The following is a 26,586-nucleotide window of genomic DNA, read 5'->3' as shown; positions in this document are numbered from 1 at the left end:
CCCCCCCTCCCCTCCCGTCTGAAAACAGTGAGCATCTCGTTCCCAGATTTCATCAGATATTTGCAATCATCAGTGTTTGTAGCTGAACATACAGATCAGACATGTGGCTGTCACCCGGCCACAGATTTTAATCACTGTCACTGGCATCGCTCGACTCGGAGCCTCTGTCGCTTCCGCTTCCGCTCTGAGCCCGGGTCTCTGAATGGTCACTGCTGCGGTCGCTGTGTGCCGGAGACGCGCTGCGACTCCTGCTGCGACTCCTGCTGCGACTCCTGCTGCGACTCCTGCTGCCTCCTCTGTTCCCGCCGTCATCCTCGCTCCCGCTGCCCTCGTCCCCGCTGCTCCTGGCCGAGTTCTTGGGCTCGTTGTCGTCGTCGTTGTCGTCGCTGTCGTCGTCGCTGCCAAAGATCTCCTCCTCGTCTCGCATCTCTCTGGTTCTCTCCTCGCCGCTTTCGCTGCCGCTGCCGCCGCTGCCGCCGCTGCCGCCGCTGCCGCCGCTGCCGCCGCTGCCGCTGGCGCTCGCCTTCCTCCTCCTCTTGCTTCTGTCTTCGTCCTCTTCGCCGTCGCCTGCCCTTTGTTCGCGGTCGTCGTCCTCCCTCTCAGATTCACTGCCAGAGTTCTCAGCCTCGCTGCCGCTGCCTTTCTCTTTCTCATCACCTGGAGGGAAAGGTTCGAGTATCACACAGAGCAGATGGTCAATTATTTCACAGACACACTGACATTACACCACAGTGTGGCAAAGCTAGAAAATGTATCAACACGTGTAAAATGTTGAGAACTGCAGTGGAAGAGGATAAAAGCAATCTTACCAGAGTCCTGCAAGTCCTTATCCAAGTCCATGTCTTCCTCTTCATCTTCTGGCTCATGGTTCTCCAGCTGAGCTTTACGCGCCTCCTAAGATGCACAATGAAGGGAATCATCAGTTACTAGTCAATTAAAAAAATGCAAGCTTAAAGCTGTTACTACCTTTCAAACAGTTATGGTCACTTTCAACTAGCGGAGTCTGGGTCTTAGTGAAAGACACTGTTAAATATCTACACTATATATTTAAATTATGATGCACATCAGAGCACCACACCTGACTATATTACTTAAAATGTTTAATTTCTGTTCACAAATCAAATTGCATACCAGTTGTATTCTATTGCAACTACTTTAAGTAGCTAAAGTGTGGTAAAGGGACTAATGGTACTGGATCGGTCCCACACCTCTATGACACATACATTATTACAATACATCAGTGTAATGGGTTAGCTCCATGAAAACGATATATTTGATCATAATTCATTCATCGTAACTCAAAGTTTCACCTTCACAGACACATGAACTGCCCAGAAGAGGAAAAAAAAAAAAACTCTAGTTCACATTGCACCACTGGATGTATGAGAAGAGTAAACTCACCTGAGCTTCGAGCTCTTTCTCGTTCATGTCTCTGTGCTTGCACACCAGCACAGCGTTTGTGGTGGACTGTGCTCCAGCCTTGGCTCTTCTCTTGCTCAGACGCACTCTGCAGGAGACAAGAAAGGACGTCAGAGGTCTAGAGCTAAACAGCTTCCCATCAGGGCCCCGTACACCATTGTTTTGTATGTTGCCAACTGGCACCAAGCTTTTCAGTGAACGGCAATCTACACGTTCACGCCCACACTCGCTCTATTGGACCGACTGCACCAGCTGTCATCTCCGTTTGTCATGTTGAGGTGCATGAATAAAAAAAAATCTCCTCTTATCAGCCACTTACCTTGTCTCAAGCTCATTGTAGTAAACACCATCTCCATCTCTGAAGATAAAGAAGTAGTTCTCCTCGTAACCCTTGCTGGCTTTGTTCTTGACGTTCCAGTTGTACTCCCTGGCTATCTTGTAATCATACCTGAAATACAGAAAATAAAAACACATCATTACTTCCCGCTATACAACTTAAAACACGCAAATTAATAGTGTTATATTCAAATACATTTTTTAAAAATTTAGTATTTTCTTCATGTAATATTTTCACTTACAGATCCTCAGGCATGTAATCCACACCCTCATCGCAGTCTCGCTTGCGCTTGCGAAGTGTCTCTTCATGAGGCAAGAAGTAGGCCACAAACTGATTTCCTTCCTCATCCATCATACCTCTGTATTCACGAGACAAGACATATGAATTAGTATTCGTGCAACAATGATTGTTTTGATGCACACATTCGCACAGTGGCTATTTTGTAGTCACCTGATCATGGCCTGAGACATCATCTCCACTCCTGCTGGTCCTGAGAAGTCTTTAGGTGCAGGATCAGAGTCAAAGATGACCTGAGCACATGGGTTGATCCACATCTGAGGAGAGAGAGAGAAAGCATACAAAGTATCATTATCTAAGTCCATAAAGTGCCACTTTCTCAACTTCAGTACAATTTTAAAAAGCTATTTCAGCAACAGATTTTTTTACTGTTGCATATGATTTTGTTTTATTTTTCTGTCAAGTGTTTATCATCTTTTCCCATCTTTGCACATCTCCCACTACAGTGTATATGACATGCAATTTTAAATCATCCACTCCCACTCCTTAAGTTAATGAACAAGGAGAAATTATTTATAATAATAAATAAATAAAATAAATAAATTTTATTTTAAATTTTATAAATAAATATAAAAATTTATAATAGCTTTCTCACCTTAAAGTCAGGGAATACAGGGAGGACCTCCACTGGAGTAACTCTGGGTTTACTGTAGTGTTGCGCGATCTGGAGTGAAACAACAAGGTTAACAGACCAAAGCTCATTTTTAAATGTGTTACATACTCGTGGATGTAGGAGTAGCAAACTCATTAAGTCTTTCCATATCCAGTTTGAGTGTCCATTTCACTCTTTACGTTGCTTGATAAATAGGGATGCAAATTATCGAGTAATTCATTAATCGATAGTTGATAGACCTTATCGATCGATGATCGATTAATTGATAAGCGGCGATTTTCCTGAGAACCTAAATTTAAGGGGAAAATGTAAGATCATTATTCCTTATGGACTTTACACTAGTATTTGTTAATTTATTTTAAGAGCACAGCACAATGAAAATGTTTAAGTAGCACGTTATTGGGACAGAGAGCTCTGAGGTTGAAGTCCTATCATAATGAGATGAGATGAGAGACACCGCTGCGTTTCCATTACAGATTTTCGCAAAATAAAAGCGATATTTCTGAAACTTCGAAAAAGTGCAATTGCCATTTGCGGGTGTTTCCATTGAAAGGTATTTTGCGAATGAGCCGTAATTCGTCTTGCGTTTCTATGGTGACGGCACAGCGATCTCAGCTGCCGACAGCTGTTGCTGTTATTGTTATTAACATTGACAAAAACAGCGCTTGATTGCTGAAAGGCAAAGCCAGTGTGGCGCTGGCAGCGGCCACAGATAAGGGCGCACTCACACTAGGGCCAGTTGTTCTGTACCGTGCTGAAGCTCTAATGCCCCCTCCTCTGTCCCCCGCTGGCCCGCACTCACACCACCTCGAACCCAAGCTGCTCAAGCGCGGTTTCCTCCGTTGATACAGAGGGATTATTTGTTTACCAACACGGCGGATGTGCGCTTTAACCTGACTGCAGAAAGAACGGAGCCTTTTAACACCAGTGGTGATGAGGCGCTGACAACAATATAGGTGGTTGTGTCCACACACCCATACTGGTTTATGTGACTTAAGGTGACATTTCGGCGCAGGAGGGAGTGGGAGTGTGGATGCGAGCCAAATTTCGAATGATAGGAAAGGTTTTTCTAATTTAATGAGAAACAATGCCCAGCATGCTCAGCAATGCATGACAATAAACATGTGGTTCATTTGTCCCCTCAAGTTACATAAACCAACACAGCTTGGACACACGCGCTGTTCTCCGCGGCACCGCAACGAGCGCTTTTTCCCCCTTTTCTTTTCTTTTTAAAATTAAGCTCCGGTAGCGACCGGCTAAACTACGGAACGATACTGTAAACCAGCGCGGATCCGGTGTGTTTATCAAAGCTTGCTTGCCGTGCTGAGGCACCGGGTCGGTTTGAGCTGCGTTCAGGCTGCATTATAGTACAACTCCTCAGGCAGCTCCGTGTCGGCGGCTTTTTGACTCGTTACTCACTGGTCGTCTGTGTGTTAGCGATGGTACAGCCTGAGTCCCGTATAGCTACAACAGGTAACAGTGTTGTCTCTTTTCACCTCCTCTCCCTCTCTCCCTTGTGTGCTGCAGTGCGCTGCACACGTTTACACAGAGATCCGCTACATTATGTCGGCTTTGCTTGTTTACATTTCACAGTAAAACTCCCATTGAAAAGGAACGATTAATTGCAAGTAATTTAATTTAATCGATTAAATTCTTATCGACAATTAATCGATAGTCGATTAATTGTTTGCATCCCTATTGATAAATGAAGGATTCGAGCAGACTAGTAATGTGCTCACTCACCGATTTCTGTGCATCCTCAAATGTTTTCTCAATAGCAGAAATCTGGCTGTCTCTGTCCTTGTAGATCTCTTCTTCTGTAAACTGTTGTTTGACAGACACGCCGATCCTGAACACAGAAAAACACGTCTAGGTTATGCACAACATACGCTTATCTTCTATTGGCTAATTTCAAGGTAAACAAATGTAAAGTACACCCCCCCCCAAAAAAAAAACTAACTGCTCCGTGCTGGACAGAGAAACAAGTGCAAAAATCAAACAGAAACTGCTCTCAATACTGCCGAGGCATCTCACACATACATGTTGTGATTAACTGTTGAATACATCCTTGGGAGCAGTTTCTGCTGTGCAGACTTTGTTTAATTTCAAGCATCATGACTTACTTGACTTCCACTTTCTCATTGGAGACACCATATCTGTTGAACTCTGTTGAAATATACTCAGTCTTTCTCATCCATGGGACAACTTTGGCGTGCTGCTGAGATCTTAAGAGAGGAAGAAAAAAAAAAAGTGTAAACCATAAATCTCTATTCAAAAATTACAACAGCGTCAACCTGCCTATGTGGTAGATTTACCTCTTTGAACTGGATGGAGCCTGGATGTCCTCCTCCAGCAGCTTTTCATCAGCAGGATCCAGCAGTACTGACGATTCAAAAGATCAGAACAGGTTACACATATTCAACAAAGACCATCTATGAAATAAAAAGGAACAGAACGTGCCAAGCGATCACATTGGGAGACTTACTGTTGGGGTCTATGCGGTAGGTGTCTGGGTTGATGAGGTCAATGGTCACCCCGAGGTCTGGCTCAGTCAGGAGTTCATGCTTGTGCTGCTTCTCTAGAGAAGTGGCTTTATACTGTACAAACCTGCCCCAGCGCAAAAAAAAGGGTCAAGACGTGTCCTTATTTATGCGTTTACGTTTATGTTAGTGAGAGCAGAGGTAGCTGCGTGGCTGTGTTTACCTGTGCTGATCAAATGGATATGTGATGAATTTGGGATCAAAGGGGATGTCAGGCAAGCTGTTGCAGTACTTCACACGACAGACAACTCCTGACCTGTTGTGGGCACGGGGGTAAAAGGACAAATTCAGTTGTATTGACCAGTCATTTTCACGTGCCTCACTAAAGAGGCAGGTTTTAATTTATGTATATGAGAGTAAATACAATATATTTATTAAATCAACTCACCTCTCCGGGACTGTTCTGTGAGAGGACGGCCTACTGAAAGAGAAAGGAGCCATCAGTTATCAACTACTGCCAAGACTCATCATGTATCTACGTCTTGTACAGTCCTAATTATTGTCCTCTGTATCTGTTCTTTACACTTCCCTTGGATGGATAGTTTTGTTATATTTTGCTATAATCGGAGTCACCAAGTCCTTTTCTGCAGCTTGCAGACCAAAGGAAACACACAGCTGTGCTTGTGAGCATTCTGTAAATATTGTTAATGTTAAAATGTATTCATATATTGCAAAAACTTTGGGGCCTGCATATCTAACATAATCCAACACATCTGTCCTCCTATAAGCGTTTCCTCTGGGATTTTTTTTTAAAGATGTGGCGGCAGAACAAACTGAACTTCAATTTTGATCTCAGTAATAAACATGGGAATTGACACATGTGCGACAATGTTCATATGATAACTTGGATTCACAACCTCTCTAATGAACAGTAAAATACACTTTATATGTCCAATAAATCCCAGACGACTGTTTCGTTAGCATCAGGAGCGGCTAACATTAGCTCACTTAAGTTAAACTACGTTAACTTTCCCCGTTTTATTGCTCTCCGTTGTAACTTAAAACAACTGAATGGGTGAATTTACTTAATCTAAATTAGTCAACTAGGATTGATTGAACATGGGTTTATTTAATTTAGCGATGGGGTATCTTAAATTAACTTGACGTTGAGCTTTGCTTGTTTATTTGGCTAGCTAACGTTAATTGGCATGGTTAGCTAACGTCAAACAAAACTGAAAACTTCGCAACACAATAAAAGCCTACGGACTCCATTTAAAATATATATATATATATATTAACATGATCATCAAGATTAATAATCACGCGCAAACATTCAACTATCTTGAGGAGCTTGTAAAAACAGTTGAACTACCTGTGACCGTCTTCTCGTTGAGATTGTGTCTGAATCGTTGGAGCCATGTTTGAGACACACCGCTCACACCCGAGAGCTCAAAGTCTTTGTTTGCACAAACAACCAACACAGACGCGCCTGATGTCGATCGAAGCCCTTTAGCCGAGTGAAAGTCCACACAATTGTTGAATTTAACTTCGATCACGGCCACAATACATTTTTATTTAGTCCGGGCGGCAGAATAGGTTGACCACCCGGTAGTGTTCAGCTTGCGAGACAAACAATCCGCTGCGGTGTGACTATGAGCGCCCCCTGCTGCCCCGGCGTGTGAGGTGTTCAGGGGAAGCTCGTAAATGAGAAAACTTCCCATTTGCTAAAAGAAAAAAAGACAATAAAACAGCCAAAATGAAACAAAACAAAAACCGTTGACTTGGTTATAAAAGAGGACCAATGCTATTTGTTGGTTTTGCTCAAATACAAACCCTTTATTTAACATAGAGCAAGCCAAAATACAAAAAATGTCTAGCAGACCGATAATCCTATAGGCTTGCAAAGATTATATATATATATATACATTTGAAGTAGGCCTATAAATTTACTTTTATTTCATTCAATGGATATGACATCAACATTGTGTTTTGAGAGGATTGCCATGTTAGCCTCACTACCATTGCATTTCTGTCTTTAGACACATGACTGAAAAAAACAACAACCCATTTTATGATCTGATTGGATGGTGCTTTTGCACTTGTCGTAGTTATTACTTGAACTCAGCATGAAATTACAGTCATGTAATAACAGGTGCTCTCTTATATTGAGCCAGAGATTCATGACAATAAAGTGAAATCTGTCTACTGATAAAGGCCACAGGATTATATTCAAAATAACCTTCTTGTTATCAGATAAGTGTTAATGATATTCATAAATCTAAACTATAACAGCATTTCTGCAACCTGATATTTCAAAATGAACATAGCTGCAGACAGCAACAACTGTGCAGTAGTTGCATAGAACGGTAGTAAGATCAAAATGTCACCTCAGTGCAAGTCTCAATATAGAGTTTAAAGAAATAAAAGAAAGATGCATTGAACTAATCCTTTACATTGCATTTCTGCTACATTCATTCTGCTATCCCAACACCGGCAGGTGAAAGTATAAATGTGACATTGCTGGAGATATGCATGTGTTAATCACTGAGGAATTCCCTCTAGGTTTTAGTTGCACCCTCACTCATACTGCTCCTCTCCACCACCTATTATTAAAAGTGGAACTACATTTACCTATGTTAACAAGGACTGTGCACAACGGTGTGCAAGGCAGTCAGTGCAAAGGAAAAAGAGCTAATGCTTTTCATCATATGTTCCAGCCCTCTGTTGAGTGTCTTCCAGTTGACCTCTCGATCTCTTTCTGTGTCAGGTCTGCATCTCTGTCTGCACACGGGTATCAACTCTGTGGAAAGAGGCCGAAGATTATAATTGCCTGCAGAGACATGCGGCACACATCTCAAACAAAAATGTTAGAATCACTCCGGGTCAAGGCAAAATTCATACCTGCTCAATGAGTATATCATCTGTCCTGGATCATCTGTAAAAACCCTGGAACATGAAAAAAATGTTAATGGCTTCATTAAAAAATGATGCTCACTAACCCATGAACCAAGCACCCACACAACACTGGTTACATAATGGCACACTGTCCATTAGGTCTGAAGTGTTTTTCCATCCACCGGTTCAGGACTTGAAGAGTTTTAAGGTCTAATTTTGGAGCTTATCATGGAAACAGAGACAATGCTTAGCTTCTGTAAACAAAGGAGTCTCTTCTTTCCCATTATACCATCAATATGTGATGCACATGAACAAAGTAACCCTGGAAACACATCTCTTACCCATCTCCCCAGTGGTAAAATGCTATGTCCTGGTAGAACATGGACAGAAACAGCCACACACTTATGGTCTCGACCCAGAAGATGACAAACAGGAACCATAGTGATGACAGCAGGACTTCACACAACATCCTGGAGCTCTGTGAGGACAACAGACATATTGTAAAAATAAGTGAACTGACCCTGTGTACAGTGTGATGCAAAGAAATATACTTGATTTACACGCCAAGGTCCCAGTGCTTAGAAACTCACTAGGAGTGTCAATAGTCCAGGTCATGAGCCACTGCCTATACAGCATCTTACATCGCATGTGTCTCTCAACAACAGTCCTGGGCGAATCTACTTCTGACAATCACAGACACAGCCTTTCGGACCAGCTTGTCCAGTCCCATGTGTTTAGATCAGACATGCTGTCAGGTGCACACAGAGGTCTATAAGTGTATACAACCTCACTGTCCCTCCCTTGTATATAGTCTTGGTTGGGCGATGAGAGATTATATTAATTTGTTGCTTGTAAATATTGTAAATGATGCCTGAGTCTGAGACTAAAATCTTGCTGCTCTCAGTAAACTTATTTATTGTTGACACAATAAATGTCACTGCTTTTCTTTGCATGATCTCCTGCAATTGGACATTGTACAGGTACAGGAAGAAAAACACTTTCAATTATGTGCTTGTTGTTGTATTTCTTATATTTGAAACAATCTTGTACAATAAAAAAAGATGAGTCTTGTGTTGCATTTGGTTTATGCTCTGCCTCATGTATTCTGTGTATGAAGGGGCAGAATAACTAATATTTAAACTAACCATCATGTGGCTGAGCATGATAATGTAGCTAAGATAAAACAAGCATGTTTAGTTTGGTAGTATATAATATGACAGATGAATAAAAACAATACACTAGATGTTTGTGGCCTGGCTTATAGAGAAACATTACCTTACCTGGCTAAACCTGAGTTAAGCAAATCAGTGTCCTGTGGACGATTGTACAACACTTATCTGACCTCATATCGCCGACGGTACTGGAGTTTGTGTATCACTATCATTGCAGTGATTCATGCACAGCTGTTGGTCAGTGTTTTCGGTAAAATGTTTAGTGTTAAATGAAAAACAGCGATGACTAACTTACAGTAGCTCACTAGTTTCAGTCGAGCTACGATAGCTGCTAACCAGCTAGCTAGCTAGGCAACAGCTGATTGTTTAAAGCCATTTCTAGTGTAGTTACTTAACCGAGCCATGACCTTTTACTTTTAACACTTCTACCAACATTTAAAAATACAATTATTGCATCGATAATGTGAATGTTTTATACGTGTTAGAACCTGAAGCTGAAATAAAGGAAAACATTAATTCGCGTTTTTCAGCTAACATTAAACACTCGTATTATAAATAGGACTTATTCAAGTCACGTTCAGTATCTAGTGAAAATGAATCTTGTTTAAGACTATTTACGTACTCAAGTCAAAGTCTCTTGAGACGGCATCCCCCTCCTTTTCCAGGCTAGCTAATGCTAAACATCCATTTTTGTTTACACTGCGCGTCACACATCGGTCCAATCCCTTCTTCTTCCCTGATGTTAATGGCGGTTGGCAAACCAACTAGAAGAGGCGCATGGCCGCCACCAGCTGGACTGGAGTATGAATCGTGAGATAAATAAACAAAAAAGAAAGAAAAAAGAATGAAATAAATAAATAGATTCTTTGTATTATACAAGAATAGGCTTTATTCACAGCTCCACTACTTACTGAACTTTAGCCAGCTCCTTTATTTCCTGTCTTACATTATTGGACAAACTGATTAATCCAGGTGTGCCTGACCATTGTTGTGAGGTCAGACACACCTGGATTAATCAGTTTGTCCAATAATGTAAGACAGGAAATAAAGGAGCTGGTTTATTTCAGGAAGTAGTGGAGCTGTGCATAAAGCCAATTGATTATAACGTTTTGCCCGATGATTTCCCTAACATGTCACCCAGTGTAAGAAACGTCCTTTCACTCAAACCTGATGTCAGCTGAGCTCCCTCCCCTCCACCTGCTGTTTTATCACATTTCTATCAGTGCATGCCTACAAGTCTCAGCATTGGTTGAATGATTCCCATGACTGAGCTGAGGTTCCCACAGGTCTGTCCCACCTATGGCACATAGTAGTTTCATGGTTAGGTCCAAAAACACACACACATGCCCACACGCACTCACACACACAACACAAGTTATACTAAAATTACTTTATTACAGCTGATTTCTGTTCAATTGTAACACAATGGTAAATATAATACAAACAAAATAGTAAATTTGATCCTATTTTTTATTGTTTTGTGAATCTTTTTACACAATTTAAATCCTCTTTTAGAACTTTACCATCTCTTGTGTAGTATCTTCATAATCTCTCTGACATTCAATATCAATCTCCACCATCTATACATTTTAATACAGGTTATGAGTTGTAGTGGTAATGTGCCAAAGAAGAATACTGACATCCTCAAAGAAATGCAATCTCTTTTCATAATTTGCCTGTCACCACGTCATCTTTTCAAGCCTTTGTTTCTTTTACTTTGGACACTAAACCAGAACCAACTTGTGTCTATATGTTTCATACATTTCATGCCATCAGCCCAATGATAGGTAAAACATGGAGATGAGACAATGCAGTGGTATCTGGGCTTGGCAACTCAGGTATGGCACAGTGTTTGACCATAGGAAGGATCGCCATTTTGTGTTGCTGATTCTCATTCGATATCCCCCATGCTTTCAGTCAGTAGGACACAATTTGACATCAAAGTTTAAGTAAAAAAAAAAAAAAAAAAAATAGTATCCAGGTTGGCAGAAAGGATCTTATGACTGACAATGATTGACAACAATATCCAGACTACCTCATACACAATGCTGACGCCAAAAGTGAACAAAAATTGTGCATACAAACTTAAGGTTGGCATGTATGTGAGGTTTGATTGGCCTAACATTCATAACTCTTGGCCTTGGCTTTTGACTTCAGGTAAGATTCTAATAATGATAAATACATTCCCCTTTATCAAATAGCAATAAGTCAGAAAAGAAATGATGAATGTAACCTGTTGTGTTGCAGTAGGTGGAACTACTCACTTGGCATAAAAAATAACTTTTAGGGACCAAACCATATATAACTTGTTATAATGCATTCTTTCTAAGGTAGGATATATACACATAAAAAATGGAAATCCCACCGATTTAAGTAAAAGACCCCAGCATTTTTGTGTCCTTGAATATGATAGGAATATATCACAGTATGACATTCAGAGAGAGCCAACATCTGACAAGTTGGCTCTGAATCAGAGTGGAATGGGGACAAATGGTCAAACGTGTGCAGAGTGGGAGAGAGAACAAACTCTGCAGTGATAATGCTCAGATGGCCGGGTGACTAAATAAGTGTCATTTATAAGAGATGACAGCAAACACATGCATGAGGCATTTGTTTCTGTACACAAAACCAAGAATATCTTCCATATGAGCTATGTCCACACAACTCAACACCACTTTAACTTGGAGAGCGAAAGGTTTGCTTATATCAACATGATCTGTCAGTTAAATAAAGTTAGTTTCAGAAATTCTTTTCTTAAAATGCGAGTTTAGTTTTTAAATGTTTTCTTTCATAAAATATACACATATGAACATCTAACTCCAGCTTTGTGATTCAGGGGAGCATATATCCTTATTTTCTATGGATAATCATCTTTAAAAGGCATTTTCAAAGTCTTTTTAAATCCTCTGTATGGAGAGGCTGAGATTAAAAGGGCACCAACTTGTCCAGTGATCTATCATCAACCAGAGAAACGGGAGCGAGCAGAAGGATTATTACTCAGATAGGAACAACAGAGCTATCAAAGGAATACCTAAGTGCTTATGACACATTGATTTCCTATTTGGCCATTTTTTTTCTCCAGCGTGTGCGTCGACTAGATTTACACGTATATGCTACAATGTCATCATGTGAGCGTGTGCTTGATTCAGTCACCATTGTTCCTGGGTTCTGCTGAGATGGTCCGTCTTTGAAAACTTAGCACCCTTCCAACTTTTAGTGTTACTTAACTGGGCCCCGACATTTTTTGTAACAGTGTTGTTTTACTTTAGTAGTGCCAAGCCTGCTGTCATGGTCATGACAATTACCTCACTACCTTACTCTGCCTGCCCCAATTGAGTTTGTTTAATGGAAATTGTAGCCAAAACACATCCATAAAGTCTGCAGCATCCTCATCCTCTAGTCATTCAAAATTGGCATGAACACACGGAGGACATAGCCAACGACAGCTACAGTGAAACCCACATTCAAAACACAGTAAAAGCTGCAGAGCGGGGGAAATGCTTTCAGTTACATACTAGGCCTCGCTCGTGTTTGGGAAATTGCTCCTAAAAATCACAGCACAGGTTAGCTCGACTCCTCAACTGTAACAACATGCGTACCAACAAAACACTCATTCACCAGGTGCTTTGTGAGAAGAAGTCCGATATTAATTTTACACATATTTAGCTGTATAAAGTGCTTTGAAAAAGGCAGCAGTTTTAAAAAGGCACTAATAAAAAAATCAACAGATCAATAGTAGGATTGTTTTGAAGGCAAATGAGTCTCCTTTTTTCCCCCCCGCACAATTCCTCCTCTCAACATGTACAATGACATTCTCTGTAATGCAGGGGTTTTCTACTTCACCCCTAGAGTACCACCACTCTAAAGACCTAAAACCATAGTTACTGATATGCACAAATCCTTTTCTATTTCTCAAAATTCATAACACAAACCACTTGACTGCATACACAGTGAATATAAGAATCTGAAGGTATTTGGATCTGAGGAACTAAAATCACAGGTGTTAAAATAGACTCAACTAAACATACACTGGCACTGATTAGAAGTGGTTGATGAGATTTTAAGTATTAAACTATAAACATCTAAGATTTTTTATAATCAAAATGTTACAAGGCACTGTAATAATGTAGCATACGCCTGAAACAGTTAAGATATCTGGCTATGAATTTGTAAAGTCTCATTTTGGCTAAGGACCAGGAAATCTGGGGAAATTACTAACTTATCACAATGACCATTACAGCAGGCTAGTATCACAACAGCAAAGCAAATAAAAAATATTTAGTTAGGTCTGCTGCATTTTTAACCATCATCAGAGAATCGGCCAGTGTATAAATGAGTAATGAACTGTGTAAGTCAAGGAGATGGGCGGGGGGAGGGGGGGTCCTAAACAAAACTGTGATTGTTTGATACCACATTACTAAGGACATAGTTAACACATGTCAAAGGCTTTTTAACAGTGTTTCATGTGCAAAATGAGAGCAATGGCTGTAAATAGCACAAAACATTTTCTAAAAGTTCCATATGAGAGAGAGCTGTAAATAAAAACAAATGGGAGTATTATGCGTCGACAATCAAATTGCTTATGTTATATAAATTTAAGGATCTGTATGTGTGCCGATAAACTGCCGTGAGGACGGGCTGTGCCTTTTCCAGCCCTTTTGACCTGAGCAACATTTATTTAATCACACATCCACATCTGTACATGGGAGAAACGAGGGGGAAGTGTCACAGAGAGAGACAGAGAGCAGAGCTCAGCCAATGCTCTGTCCTGCTGCGTTTGTTGGATTCTACGTCTCCACACTCAAACTCCGACTCCACGGCCGACAGGGGATCTATGTGTAGGAGAGGTGTGACCCGTTAGATATCTGAGAGGTGACACTGGTGCTCCTGCTCATGCTCTGCTCACTGCGCCCTCCTGGCGGTGTCCTCCCCATTGCTTGGGGGCTGTTTTGTACGCCTCCATTGCCGCGGGCGACGAGGGCCGATGCCGATGGGTGGCCCCATGTTGGCGGACCTCCCTGCATGCCCTGCCCCCAGCTCTGCTGCATAGATGCCCCTCCTGGACTGGAGTGATAGTGGTGATGGCTGCCTTGATGGCTTGACCCCAAGCCTGAACCGCCGCTGCCCCAGTGTGGCCCTTGAGAGCTCCCCGACTGGTGGTGGTGCTGCTGATGGTGCTGCTGATGGTGACTCCAACTTCCTGTGGCCCCAGGAAAGCTATTGCTAAGGCCCTCTGGGGAGATGTTTGATAGCACCATGTTGCTGAAGCCTAGGCGCATACTCTCTGAGTCAAAAGCCTCAATTTCTCTGGCTTGACGTTCCAGGAGGCTGCGGATTCGTTCCAAGCGTTCGTTCTGCAAGGACAACATCTCCTCCTCGATCTACAGCAAAAAAACAACAACAAAAAAACAGAAAACAAATCAGAAATCATAACATAAAAAGGTATATAACTGTTTTTTGGATGGACAGGATGTTTGAAATCCAGTGTACCTGTTGTGCTGCTTCACTTCCAGGGCACTATGGTATTTGTTTTCCAAAAAAGGCAATATACTATATTCCTGTTTACATGAATCCATCGACACTTTGTTTACATTAGACCAAAAGGCCAGCGTTGCAGTATTTGCATTCATATCAAAACATGTTGATATCCAAGTTTTAAAAGTATTTTAAAATAGGTGCATTTTTCCTTCTGTCCTTCCCTCATGTACAGTGCACATTAGAATAGTTAAGGCTTTGTGTCGCAACTGTGCAGTAATTTTGTAGCAATAGTGGAATATTAGTTTTCATACTATGTAAATGTACTGATTGTCATAAAATACATCTTTATTAGCACATGGAGTCCACTGATCTCCCAGCATAGCCATGACCAACTTTATCATGAGCAGGTCTAATAAACCACAATAACAGATGACCTGCGTGAGCTCTAACTGCTTCTCAAACTCAAATCTTGCCAATCATACTGTAATGGGCAGACCAGTGTAAGTCTCCATAAAAGGATAATTTATAAAAAAATTTAAAAAAGCAACCTTCTGCTCCAGTAGTGCTCGTCGAAGTGACACCCTCTGCTCCAGGTCCTTCTTCTCGCGCTCATGCTGGGCATCTGTCTGCATCTTGATCTTGCTCTGGTAGGCGTTGAGAAGCTCCAGCTCCTGCTGTAGCTGCATCCGTAGGCCTTGGCATTGAGCCTCCTGGGTCTCATCCAGGCGAAGCTACAGACAGAGAGAAAGAGAGATGATCAAGATCAGGGACCAGGGAGAAAAATGCATTCGTAACTGTTACTGATTTGGACACGTCCTCTAAAAAAAGGCAGCAGCATGCCATATGCGCGGTGCCTTCACAGACATGGTATTCCCTCATAAGTTCAGGATTCTGCGACCCTGGCAGACTCACCGCCTGAGTGGAGAGCATTTCATTAATGGAGTGGTCATACTGCTCTGCCAAGATGGCCAGTTTGCGGTGCTGTTCTTGCTTTAGCCGTTTCAGGACAGCCTTGTGCTCTGACTTTGGTGTGGTCTCCAGCAGATGATTCCTCAGTGCTTTGTACTGCCTGGTCTGGATCTTACAGGTGTCCTGGAACTGCTTCTTGATCTGTAGCTCTTTGGACTGTGGTTTACAGAAAAGTGATTTGATTAGGTCATTTCTTTAAAAGCAAACACTAAATAACACAACTGAAGTTTGCCAAACAAATGGAGGAAGTGAAAGCCACACAGTCATAATGCTGATACAGTCTTTGTTGCGTCTGTGATTCACCACATCTTGGCTTACAAAAAATTAGGAAAATGCCAGCTGGGGTGAATTTGCTTATTAGACAACTCCTTGAGGTACCTAGAGCACCATTATAATGAAAATGAGCATGTCTACTGAATATTCAATGTACATGCGTGATCTCAAATGTATTCTAACCTTGAGGCTCTTGGGTTGCTGGCGAACTTCCATAACATGTTTACGTCGTAGCTCCCTCTCCCTCCTCTTGTTGTACTCCTGCTGATTGGTGAGCTCCGTCTGGTGCTGCAGGCGGATCAGCTCAGCCCTCGTCTTTTGGATGGTGTTGAGCTGGCGGAACTCCAGCTCTTGCATGGACTCGTGGTGCCGGAGAAGCATGGCATGTTCCAAGTCCTTCTGGGTTTGACGCTTGTTTAGCTCCTAATCATTTGCACATGCAAGGACAAACAACAGAGCCTGCTGAGTTATCTTTCTTGTGCAACAACCTCTCATCTCTTAGTTTCTTATGTGATTAAACAGTATTTATAACATTTGAAACCGAGACATACAATGTAGTACTAACCTCTCGCACTAAGTCCTGTTCAACATTGTGGCGAGCAATCAGGATCCTCCTTTTGAACCTGCGGCACTCCAGCTCTAGGTACTGCCTCTGTCTGCGCTGTAAATTGGCCTCCTCCTCTGCCTGGAAGTGTTGGAAGTTCTCTTTCTGCTTGGACAACCACTCCTGCTTTTCTTTCTTGGGTGTTGAATGGTTTTCATTCAGCTCCTAAAGGAAACACAGATAACACGTCACTGCTAGAACTGACTTCATAATACTGATAATACAGTAAGTAAGCTGAACAGCACGCATATGGAGGAGGACAATGTATGGATGGAGTATAAAACAAACTGATCTCCCTGCCTCTTTCAGTTGTTCCTTGCGAAGTTTGTACTCCCGTTTTTGGGATTCAAGGAAGCTGTTGAGCTCTTTCTTCTGCTGACTCTGGATGTGCTGCTGGAACTTCTTTTCATCGCTGTTAACGGTTTTTGCCTGATGGAGAAAATGCACGTCATAATCAGTTTCCTCTATACAAAATATTAGCCAGTGTGGATTCTAAACCTTGATGAATGCATAAACAAGATGGACATACATCTTTCTCCATGGACGCCTGGTGCTTCTTGATCAGTTTCTCCATCTCCTGGGCAAAGCTATTCCTCTGGTTCTCCAGCTCCTTGTCCAGACGGAGCCTGTGCTCATCCATCTCAGCCTTCAGCTTGTTCTCCAGAGCCATCAGCTGTTTCTGGTGCTGCCGTCTCATGCGCTTGTAGCCCAATATCTGCTCCCTCAACTCAGAATCCTGCTCGTGCTCCTTAATCTGGCGAGTGAGCTGGCAACACAAGACACAGATCCTCTTTATATTGTTTTTGGCTGGAGGGAACAACTTTTTAGCACAATATGTGAGGCAACTACATACCGGTACGTCAAATAAAAGTGAGGTTTTTAAAAACATGGGGAAAATGATGTCCAAGTGCGTGACTGTTTCAAGCTGGATCATAACACTGATCCTTATTACAAACTAAATTACAACGTTCTAACTTTAAAAGCAACAGCACGGATCATGAGGACAGCGTGTCAAAAGATTTTTGTCTTTTAAAAACCTATTGTGGTTTGAAATTTCCAGCAGGTACACGAACAGTTATTTTAGTTATCAAGCAGTAATTTTAGCCACCTTCTTATTTAAACTCTAGCAGTAAAATAAGTGTGTCATTACCACTGAGGCTGTTCGTATAGTGGCAAAGTGTTCCCGGTTTCGTTTTGGCCGTGGAGTTTGTGCAGGTGGTGACTGTGGCTCAGTCGGCCTCGTGTGAGGTTCTGACTCTTGATTATACGTCTCTTGATCCTGAAGTGGACACAAAAATATGCAGGAACAACCATTTAACAACACATCACAACTACTATAATTAGTTGTAAACAGTGAATGCTGTAAGACATGATTTTATAAACAGACCAGACCCTGAACTTCTTACCGGTTTGAGGTGTATGACGGAGCTGTTGGACATGACCGTGTGGTCTCCCTCCATGTCCACCTCACTCTTGTCATCGCCTGCATCTGTTAGACTGTTGACGGAGCTGCTCTGGGAACTGGCACTGATTGACATACTGGGGATGGACTGGTTGCTCCCAACACTGTTCACTGTACCTGTCCTACCCACACTATGTTCTGGCTCCTAAAAATAGCACATACAGTAGACAGTAACAAAGTTACAAGAAGGCTCTCCGATCGCACGGGTGGACATAACACAATAAAACACAGCCCTGCTAAACTGGACATGACAGAGAAAGAGAGAGATTCTGGTTAATAGCAGTTGAAACAGTCACATGACAAACCTCCTCTTCCTCTTGTGCCTCAGTTGTAGGGCCATTGTGGGCTTCCTGGAACAAGATCTTCTTCATTTTACGATACTGCAGATTGTCCAGCTCCCGCACGGCATCCTTAGTTCGATTGATCAGGTCCATTAGAACCGAGTCTGGTCGTTCGCGCTGGACAAATGCATGCTGGAGAAAAGACACAGAGAAACCCTTACATTCAAATCCTGACTCCTTACCTTAAAATCCCGAGTTCCAATGTGGCTATGAAGCATAACATCTATTGAGTCTATCAAAGCCATTTTCTGATTCCCACCTTTAGGAGCTCTTCAGAGTTCGGCCTGTCCTGGGGAAATTTCTGAAGGCACGAATCTACAAAGTTTCGGAAATAATCCGTCCTAAAGTTGAAAAGAGAAAAATGATGCAACTGTCGTTATTTCGTAGACTTTTTAAGACACAATACAGCAGCGCTTAAGAATGTAATTCCAAACTCACCATTCACTAGACTGCAGAGTGGGGCTCTCATTCTGTGCTATATGGTATAAGGCACTCATTGCGTTCATGTTGAATAACGGAGGCTTCCTCTCAGCTACAAGTCAAGAAGTGAGATTTGAAGAAGAGCAAAATTATTAGAGAGAAATATGACAGATTAAGAGTGAATTTAATGATGGCTACAAGATGTTTGGTACAAAGACAGATGTAGTGATTTGAGCAATACAACAATAAATGAGGAAGAATGTATGATGTGAATCAGGCAATATACAATAGTGACTCTACCTAATTCAATGCAGGTGATTCCCAAAGACCAAATGTCCACCTTTCCATCGTACTGACCCTCGTCCATGGCTAAAATTACTTCTGGGGCCATCCTGAGAGAACACACAAAACACAATGATGTGAATAACATGAATGGTGAGATAAATGTGCTCCAGTGTTGTAAGGACATGGAATAAACACATTGCAAACTGAAACTGAAATGGCATGAAAGAAAAAATAATAACACACTCGTGCAGTCACAAAGATTTTTAATAACTATGCTCTGAGTCATCACAGTTGATATGAGTAAAAAACAATTGGCTTCTTTCATCATACCGCCTGCTCAACAAGTTTTAGAAAATTGAAACTGTTCCCATCCACTGTGGTTTGTTTTTACACAAGTGCTCTAATGGTAAGGTAATAGGGACCTGTTGTCAACAGGATAAAAGGAAGATTTTCCGTGTAGACTGCAACTTCATTCCCCCACACTTTTTAAACTCATACAGAAACTGCTTTTCTCCTCAGCAACACTGCATATGTACACTTCAATATTTGTATATTGCAAGTTATATTATTATATTATATCACATCATTGCAATAATGACTTGTTTTATTGCACATCACAGACTTTCCCACATCATGCAGACCCATTACTCTGCTGTAAAATATTTTAAATATAATTATTTTTGGCTTACCAATATGGAGTCCCAACAAACGAGTTGGCAGGGCAGGCAATGGAAGCAGAGCCAAAGTCTGCTAGTTTCACCTGCCCTGGCTCTGTTAGCAAGACGTTCCCCGCTTTGATATCTCTGTCAAGCACAGAAACAAAGGATTATAACTCCACACAGACAACACAACGCCTGAGGCATAAACACTCGGTGCCCCACATGCTCCCGAACACTTGAGACACTCACCGGTGAATCATGTTGTGGGAGTGAAGATAAGCCAACCCTTGAAGAGCACCATGGGTAATTGCAGCTATTTCAACTTCTTGTAAAGGTTTCTTGTGAACTGAAGGGGGACACATTCACCAACAGCAATGTAAATGGATGTTGAACTTGAAAAAGGAGACCACCCTCTCTGCTAATACTCATTCAGCCTCATGCAGTGACCAAAGGTTTTCAACTCACCTTCTAACAAATCAGAAGCAGAGCCCAGACAATACTCCATAACCAGCTGCAATGAAACAGTGTTCTTTGTGAATTACATATTTTTTCATCTTAGGACATCAGTGGGTAATACAGGACAGTCGTCATCACTGTTGATGTTGAATGCTGAATCTTACCCAGGCGGTGTGCTCTCGCAGGTAACATCCTTTGTACTCTATGCTGTTTGGGTGCTGTATCCTCTGCAGGAATTTCACCTCCTTGATTATGTCTTGCCATTTCTGTGAGAAAGCAGAAAGCAGAGCGGTGAAACAACACTGTACTGATGTGTAAATGTAGCCAACAACAGCTTGTTAACATGCTGTGGATTAGTAAAAGCCCCCATACCTCAGTGGACTGCTTTCCACTGTAAGACATCTTCTTGATGGCCACCACCTCATTTGTCCGCACATCCTGTGCCTGAGTGATAAGCACATTACAGTTTGGTGTGATTATCATCTTCCCTTAATAACTTCAGCAATGAATACGCATTTTCCTTTAAAATGTCTTAAAGTATGTTTTTGCATGGTTAAATTGAAAGTCATTAGATATGACCTCATTGCCCAAAAACCGTGATCCAAACTGTACTAGAGACTCAGCTAAATGATTCTCTTTATGATTCAGACTATGAAGAGTCAGTGCAGCTGTTTGGGTGACATGGCACATTGTACAACACAGATGCGAGCTCGCCAGTGACACAACCACCACTACAACAACAAACTGGGACCTGTGGTATGATTCACACTGAATAAAAGAGCAAAGTCACAACCAAAACATTACATTTACAAAGATACTGAGAAATAAACACATAATCAGAATCACAAAATATCAATAATTGATTTAGCTTCTCCAATAATCAGTTTGAAGTCAAGTGTTGACTGCTGTTGGCTGAAACACTGAGACAGTGCCACTGCAACAGAGCTGTCTTTTTATCAGTCCATCAGTCTGAGACCACTCTCATATTCACTTGAAAGGGAAAGTGCCATCAGACTTTTGGACGCCCCTGTGTTCTAATATGTTGTACAACTCCTTTGTGGTTTACACAACAGCGCTGCATGTGAATGTAAATACATGTGAATATAAAATATGAAAAAAAAAAAAGATCTGCCCAATTTCCAGCGAGGTGATCATGGCAGCGTTCATATTAACCTCTGCCAAAAACATAAAGAGGTACTAATTTTGCCATTCACGTAGCACAAAAAACTTAGGTTTAAATACATCCAACTGACTGAGGAATTGCATGGCCTGACAGCTCTTTTATTTTTTTTACTGGACTCATAATTGTCCTAATGTGCTAGCACAGTGGCTTAACTGAGATGAATGAAGATGCTGCACTTTTAATGGCGTTGGGTATCAGGTATCAGAATAAACATGGCCCCAGGTTTGGAAACGTGTACGTTGAAATACTCACAAAGTATACAGCACCAAAGCTGCCATGGCCGATCTCACGCAAATCTGAGAAGAGCTTTTCCGGATCCTCCTTGAAGAAAAGATCCGCAATTTCGGGGTCCTTCAGGCTCCCCGCCCGACTGCTGTTGGGCATAATGGGGAGTTGGGGGGCAATGCCGCTGCCGCCAGCAACTATCTCGGTCTGCGACAGCGACTTGAAAGCCCCCACCGATGGCTCATCTGCAGGACAGTGGTCTCATATGTGTTCAGCCCTAAAAGTACAAGGAGAAGCAAATATGAGTACAATGGAAAGGACACAACAGCACCAGAGTGGGTGAGCCTAATGAATTCATGTGTCCCCTGTATAAAATACAGGGCCTCATTATTAATTCAAATCCAATATGCTCCAAAAACAGCTTCTGGACATTTTCAGGCCAGATAAACACATGCTCTACCTTACTATGCTACAGTGAGACTAGGCGATGTGAAACAACTAATCGGTCTAAAAATCACTGCTCTGTGATTGTCAAGCTGTGCAATAAATAACAGGCCATTAACCTGAGTGAAGGAAGGCCATGCAAAACACAAAGTGAACCATGATGTCAGGTGCAAATGTGGACAAATAGCCGGTCGGAAATCCTGAGGTAGCGAGAGATAAGTCTCCTGTTTCCATGGTAACAGGGGCTACAGTAAGGAAATCAGTGGGCTGTGTCCTAACAACCACCTCTCACACCTTCAGTGACTGGTATGTAGACAGACAGATGTGATGAGGATACAAAGGACTTGCTCGAACAAAGAAACCGAGGTAATAACACTGCTTCACTATGAGATAAATGCCTTAAGTTAAACAAAGCATTCCAGTGATAGGACTACTTGTCAAACCTGTACTTGGTAAACACACACACGCTCAAACATGGCATTTATGTAACCTTTCTATAAGTGATTAAGAGTCAGTTCAACAAATTTACAAAACACACACACACACACACACACACACACACAGACACACACACACACAAACGCACAACCACAAACAACAAAAAAACATCCCAGACAAGATTTTCACAACCAAAACATCTCTGTACAATGCAGATATTTTCTTTCTTTTTACGTCTATCAACTAATCAAATCACTTGATTGGCGATTAACCCACTATTATTAACAGATAAATGATAAATGAAATGATCAAAATGTAGATTAAGTATACACTTCCAGAATCAGTCTTAAAATTGTAGCCGTTTGCTGTCTATCAAGCGGTTCGTTACACAGCTTTTACTGCTGTAATACAGATGTAGACTGTAAAAGATCGCTGAGGAACATTTACTGAGTACATGCGGCTCAGATGATCAGCTGCAAACAGATGCAGAGCTGACGCTAGAGTCACAAGACTTCTTTCCCAGCCTGGGAGAAACAGCCCCCAGTTCTAGCAGACATCTTTTGTCTCACAACAACACTGAACAACTCACTATTCCACACAAATACAGCCACGGCCCTGAAATAAAGCCTCATTACCATGTGGGACTGTGCCTCTTTATTGCCATTGTTCTTTACTACATTGTTGCTCTTGAATGAGCTTTGTTGTTATATCTCATGATGGCATTTTCAACTGTGGACACGTGAGCACAAAAGTGAGTGATGATAACTGATACCTTCATAAAACACCCTTGCGTTCCAACTAGCACACACTCATGCACAAGAATGCAGCAGGACAGGACAACAAAGCTAGAGGGCTGGAATTCCCAATGTATGCCCTAAATGCAACGCATTTCTCAGCATTTCCTGTTCGCATAGCTACAGGAGGGTAGGACTGGGCCCTGGTGAACATGTTGACTAGTAATTGTCTGTCTTACTAGACGTAATAACAAAAAGGCATACTTTCAGACATGCACTGGACAAAAAGTTTTTAAAAGCTGTAATTTCACGCAGATCATTTTCCTTTACAAAATATGACCGTCGTCTTCTTGGAAATCAGCACACAACTGAAACTTATGAGTAATGTAGGTCAGTTAAGACATTTCCTTTTGGCTGTCCAATCCATAGCTCAAAAACCTCCCCTGTCACATTGTGTCCACCAACAGTGTTTCCTTTATGTATATTTACCACCCATGTAAAAAAAAAAAAAAAGTAGAAACTTAAGACTACAACATTATAGCCCATGTATGTGTACATACATGCCTGCATTACAGTACATTAATTGTGTGGCATTTCGTCCTGATCACAGTTGGGACAGGTACACACTTGTAAATGCAGTTGTGTTGTTGCTCTGGAATCTTTAAATTACTGTTAAATGATCACGACTTGCCTTAGAGCAACTCCATAAATATCACCCCTGGGTTGGCAGCCCTGCCTTGCCTTGCTGCGTGTTATCCTGAGTTACCTCTGGCTAGGTAACACCCCGCTGGAGTTACAACACAAGTGGAGTTTTAGGAGGAGCACTTGGTGAGATTTGCTCAAAGTTGTCACTTTCCCAACAGCCATTTCAGTTGTCACACAGAAAAGTCAAACTAAGCCCCACAAAGAAATGAGACGAGCCACCGTTGACTGTTATGTTAGCTGCCCACCAAAACTTAACGTTGGCTAAGTTACGTGTCATATGATGAAACAGCCCCAGTAACATTTCACAGCGCGCACACTACGCGGGGAGTTCAATAACTGCGCGGACGACATCAAAACAAACCAACTTTAAGAGCCATTTATCACAAAGTGCTAAATTAGCAGGCTAGCCTGTGTGATGTTTGCTAAGTTAGCTTAGCCAGTTAGCTCAAACTCACCCTCCTCTGACAGGCCAGGTTTCAGCGCTACAGATAATGTCGTGTAGCGTCAATTCAAAACACTTTCGGATCGTAAAAGTACTCTTCCCGTTTCATACCAGGTGCGGCAGTTTCGCCCGCTAAATTCTTGTGGTTCTTAACGCTGTCAGTCGATTACAACACACAGATTTGTTGAATATTATGTGTTAAAATCCCCACCCTTGAAGTAACTGGGATCCCAGTGCCAGGCAGCTCCAAAGATGGCTGCCGAGCGCTGCACCGCCGCCTCCCTTCGTCAAAATACGTGTTGGGGAAAATGTGAGGGAAGTTCAAACCCCAGCAAAACACCCATAAACAAACCGCGACAGTGTCCGCGATGTCGGTACAAAAACTGGAGATTTGACCCTAGCACACTGGCATGTTAACTACTTAGCTGCTTAGATATGCTGTAACTCTGCCTGGCTGTCCGTCTTCCCTCGGCATAGTGCGAGCAGCAGTTCCGCCCTGCCTGTTGCAGTAAACTCTCTCTGACCCAACATCCAGAGGCGGAGACACTGGAGCATGATTACAGAAAAACACTCTGAGGCTATAATAGATAGGAGAGGACATAGTCTACTACAGCTTTACAAAGTTTTTATTTATTTATTCAGATATGGTGTAGTAGGCCTATCACCCCAGCCTATATTGATTCAGGGAAATACAGCGTGGAATAGGTGATATAAAAATAAAATAAATGGAAAATATTTTTAATTGTGTGGTTGAATTTATTGTTCAATTATTTCCCTATGTTATTGTTTTTAAACCGTAACAAATTTGATCTTTGAATATGTTGGGTGAGGTTTTCATATACTAAGCCCTCCTGGGTTTCATACCTCCCCTTTGCACATCCCTTGTAATGTTGATTGTTCATGTTGTTTTTTATATGATATTGTTTGTGCTAAATAATAATAAAAAAAATTTTTTTGTCTGAAGTCTGTTGAAAGTGGCATAAGAGAAATTGGTACAGCCTCATTAATAACACAGTAATTCGTTCTCTCTCTTCAATGTCAGTAATGAAATAGCCTATATTTTAGCTTGTCCATAGATTTCATTAGACTACTTACTAAATAGTAAATATTTACATATGCTAGATAAAATGAAGGTAGGCCTACTTGCCTGATTCTTAAGGAACTGGGACCAACCATAAACATTGCAGGTATCATGAAATGCTGTGGCGTGTCAGTAGATGGACAGTAGGCCTACCAGATGGAACAGACCGTAGCTCAACTAGGCTACATGAAACAGCATTGACAGGAACTGGAGAATATTAAGGCTACAGTTTCACTGGCTGGGAGTCCACAATAATTTAGTTGTCATCCCTGGCTTCCACCAACAATATTCAAAACAACACACATATTCAGGATAGTAGCCTACTTCCAAGGCCAATGCAAGTAGGCCCATGGAACAGTGTTACGTGTCTTACCCTGGGGATCCTCAACAACCTAGACTTTGTTGTTGAAGGGCCAGATAATTCATCTCAAGATCTTCTGTGTTTTTCCTGGGGATGATAATTCATCTCAAGATCTTCTGTGTTTTTCCTGGGGATTTAAACTATAATTATAGCTACATGTCTCAAACCACATGGTAAAGAATGATTGTAAGATTAAAAATTGAACGTTAAATTGTATCTGATTCCTGAAATTACTTATGGCATACTTCATAGGAATCCTTTATCAGCAGACAGAGATTATGTAATTTTCTACCTTCAGGCAGTGCGTGATAGTCAGCAAGTTCAGTCTCTCTTTCTCTCTCTTTCCATCTGCATGGTAACTCGGCCTGTACAACAATATGTCTGTTGTAAAGCCAAATGGCAAAGTTATACTGACTCTTATATCTGTTAAAGTTTCTCTTCAGACGATGCCACATGTGACTGGTGCTGCATGTGTGTTAAATCTGGGGCGTCTCCATAAATAATGGAGATCATTAGGTGACAGCAATAAATTTGGCTGTTTTGAGCTTCCAATAGTCCTGACTCCTGACCATACTCAACAACAAAAAGCAGAAGGTTTTGCATATAAGGCTCTAATAACTGCAAACCAAATGATGGGCTCTTAATGTCAGTGTAAAAAAATGTATGTACAACTCACTTTTAAGATTGATGATAATGATATGCTACGATTAAAATGAGTGAATAAGTATTATTTTTTTCTCTAAATTGGTCAAAGCCATAGATGAATTGATTGTAGAAGGCTGAACAACTATTCCCGAAACATGAATAATTTAC

General features: G+C 41.6%; 2 protein-coding genes and 1 long non-coding RNA gene across 8 annotated transcripts; all 3 read right to left on the bottom strand.

Annotated features, from left to right (window-relative positions):
- Positions 1–27: 27 nt before the first annotated feature.
- paf1 (PAF1 homolog, Paf1/RNA polymerase II complex component) lies at positions 28–6,767 on the bottom strand. Of its 2 annotated transcripts, XM_083985422.1 has the most exons (15): positions 6,519–6,767; positions 5,595–5,627; positions 5,370–5,462; positions 5,152–5,273; positions 4,982–5,048; positions 4,790–4,891; positions 4,410–4,515; positions 2,649–2,717; positions 2,207–2,310; positions 1,998–2,114; positions 1,739–1,867; positions 1,402–1,507; positions 810–894; positions 514–657; positions 28–477 (listed from the first exon to the last, which is right to left on the bottom strand). In XM_083985422.1, the coding sequence occupies exons 1-15, from the start codon at positions 6,563–6,565 to the stop codon at positions 128–130; spliced, it is 1,674 nt and encodes a 557-aa protein (XP_083841548.1). In that variant the 5' UTR covers positions 6,566–6,767; the 3' UTR covers positions 28–127. The 2 variants fall into 2 exon arrangements, with proteins under 2 accessions (XP_083841548.1, XP_083841547.1); XM_083985421.1 differs by having other exon boundaries at positions 28–657.
- A 195-nt stretch (positions 6,768–6,962) lies between these two features.
- LOC310996109 lies at positions 6,963–9,930 on the bottom strand. The gene is made up of 4 exons (XR_014595882.1): positions 9,836–9,930; positions 8,383–8,519; positions 8,048–8,092; positions 6,963–7,946 (listed from the first exon to the last, which is right to left on the bottom strand). It is a non-coding gene; the product is annotated as an uncharacterized lncRNA (long non-coding RNA).
- Positions 9,931–10,660: 730 nt separating this feature from the next.
- On the bottom strand, positions 10,661–24,842 carry taok1a (TAO kinase 1a). 5 transcript variants are annotated; one of them, XM_083985413.1, is made up of 20 exons: positions 24,345–24,842; positions 21,596–21,845; positions 20,533–20,604; positions 20,325–20,426; positions 20,170–20,215; positions 19,954–20,050; positions 19,735–19,848; positions 19,061–19,152; positions 18,779–18,872; positions 18,600–18,681; positions 18,305–18,472; positions 17,944–18,144; positions 17,688–17,816; positions 17,067–17,303; positions 16,838–16,966; positions 16,499–16,702; positions 16,117–16,356; positions 15,604–15,816; positions 15,240–15,422; positions 10,661–14,594 (listed from the first exon to the last, which is right to left on the bottom strand). In XM_083985413.1, the coding sequence occupies exons 2-20, from the start codon at positions 21,725–21,727 to the stop codon at positions 14,046–14,048; spliced, it is 3,084 nt and encodes a 1,027-aa protein (XP_083841539.1). In that variant the 5' UTR covers positions 21,728–21,845; positions 24,345–24,842; the 3' UTR covers positions 10,661–14,045. The 5 variants fall into 5 exon arrangements, with proteins under 5 accessions (XP_083841539.1, XP_083841540.1, XP_083841538.1 ...); XM_083985414.1 differs by having other exon boundaries at positions 24,443–24,842; XM_083985412.1 differs by having other exon boundaries at positions 24,543–24,842.
- Between the last annotated feature and the right edge of the window lie 1,744 nt (positions 24,843–26,586).

This window comes from Trachurus trachurus (genome assembly GCF_905171665.1).
Source record: "Trachurus trachurus genome assembly, chromosome: 13".
Taxonomy (NCBI): domain Eukaryota; kingdom Metazoa; phylum Chordata; class Actinopteri; order Carangiformes; family Carangidae; genus Trachurus; species Trachurus trachurus.
This window is presented reverse-complemented; position numbering and strand designations above follow the sequence as displayed.

Excerpts from the sequence above, each read along its gene's own strand:
- paf1 (XM_083985421.1), bottom strand. The coding sequence starts at position 6,565 with ATGGCTCCAACGATTCAGACACAATCTCAACGAGAAGACGGTCACAG. Across the intron at positions 5,463-5,594 it reads CACAGAACAGTCCCGGAGAG|GTCAGGAGTTGTCTGTCGTG; the intron begins GTGAGTTGATTT and ends TGCCCACAACAG. Across the intron at positions 5,049-5,151 it reads CTACCGCATAGACCCCAACA|TACTGCTGGATCCTGCTGAT; the intron begins GTAAGTCTCCCA and ends TTGAATCGTCAG.
- taok1a (XM_083985413.1), bottom strand. The coding sequence starts at position 21,727 with ATGCCCAACAGCAGTCGGGCGGGGAGCCTGAAGGACCCCGAAATTGCG. Across the intron at positions 20,605-21,595 it reads GCTTTGGTGCTGTATACTTT|GCACAGGATGTGCGGACAAA; the intron begins GTGAGTATTTCA and ends CTTATCACTCAG. Across the intron at positions 15,423-15,603 it reads AAATGCTCTCCACTCAGGCG|CTTCGCCTGGATGAGACCCA; the intron begins GTGAGTCTGCCA and ends CTCTGTCTGTAG.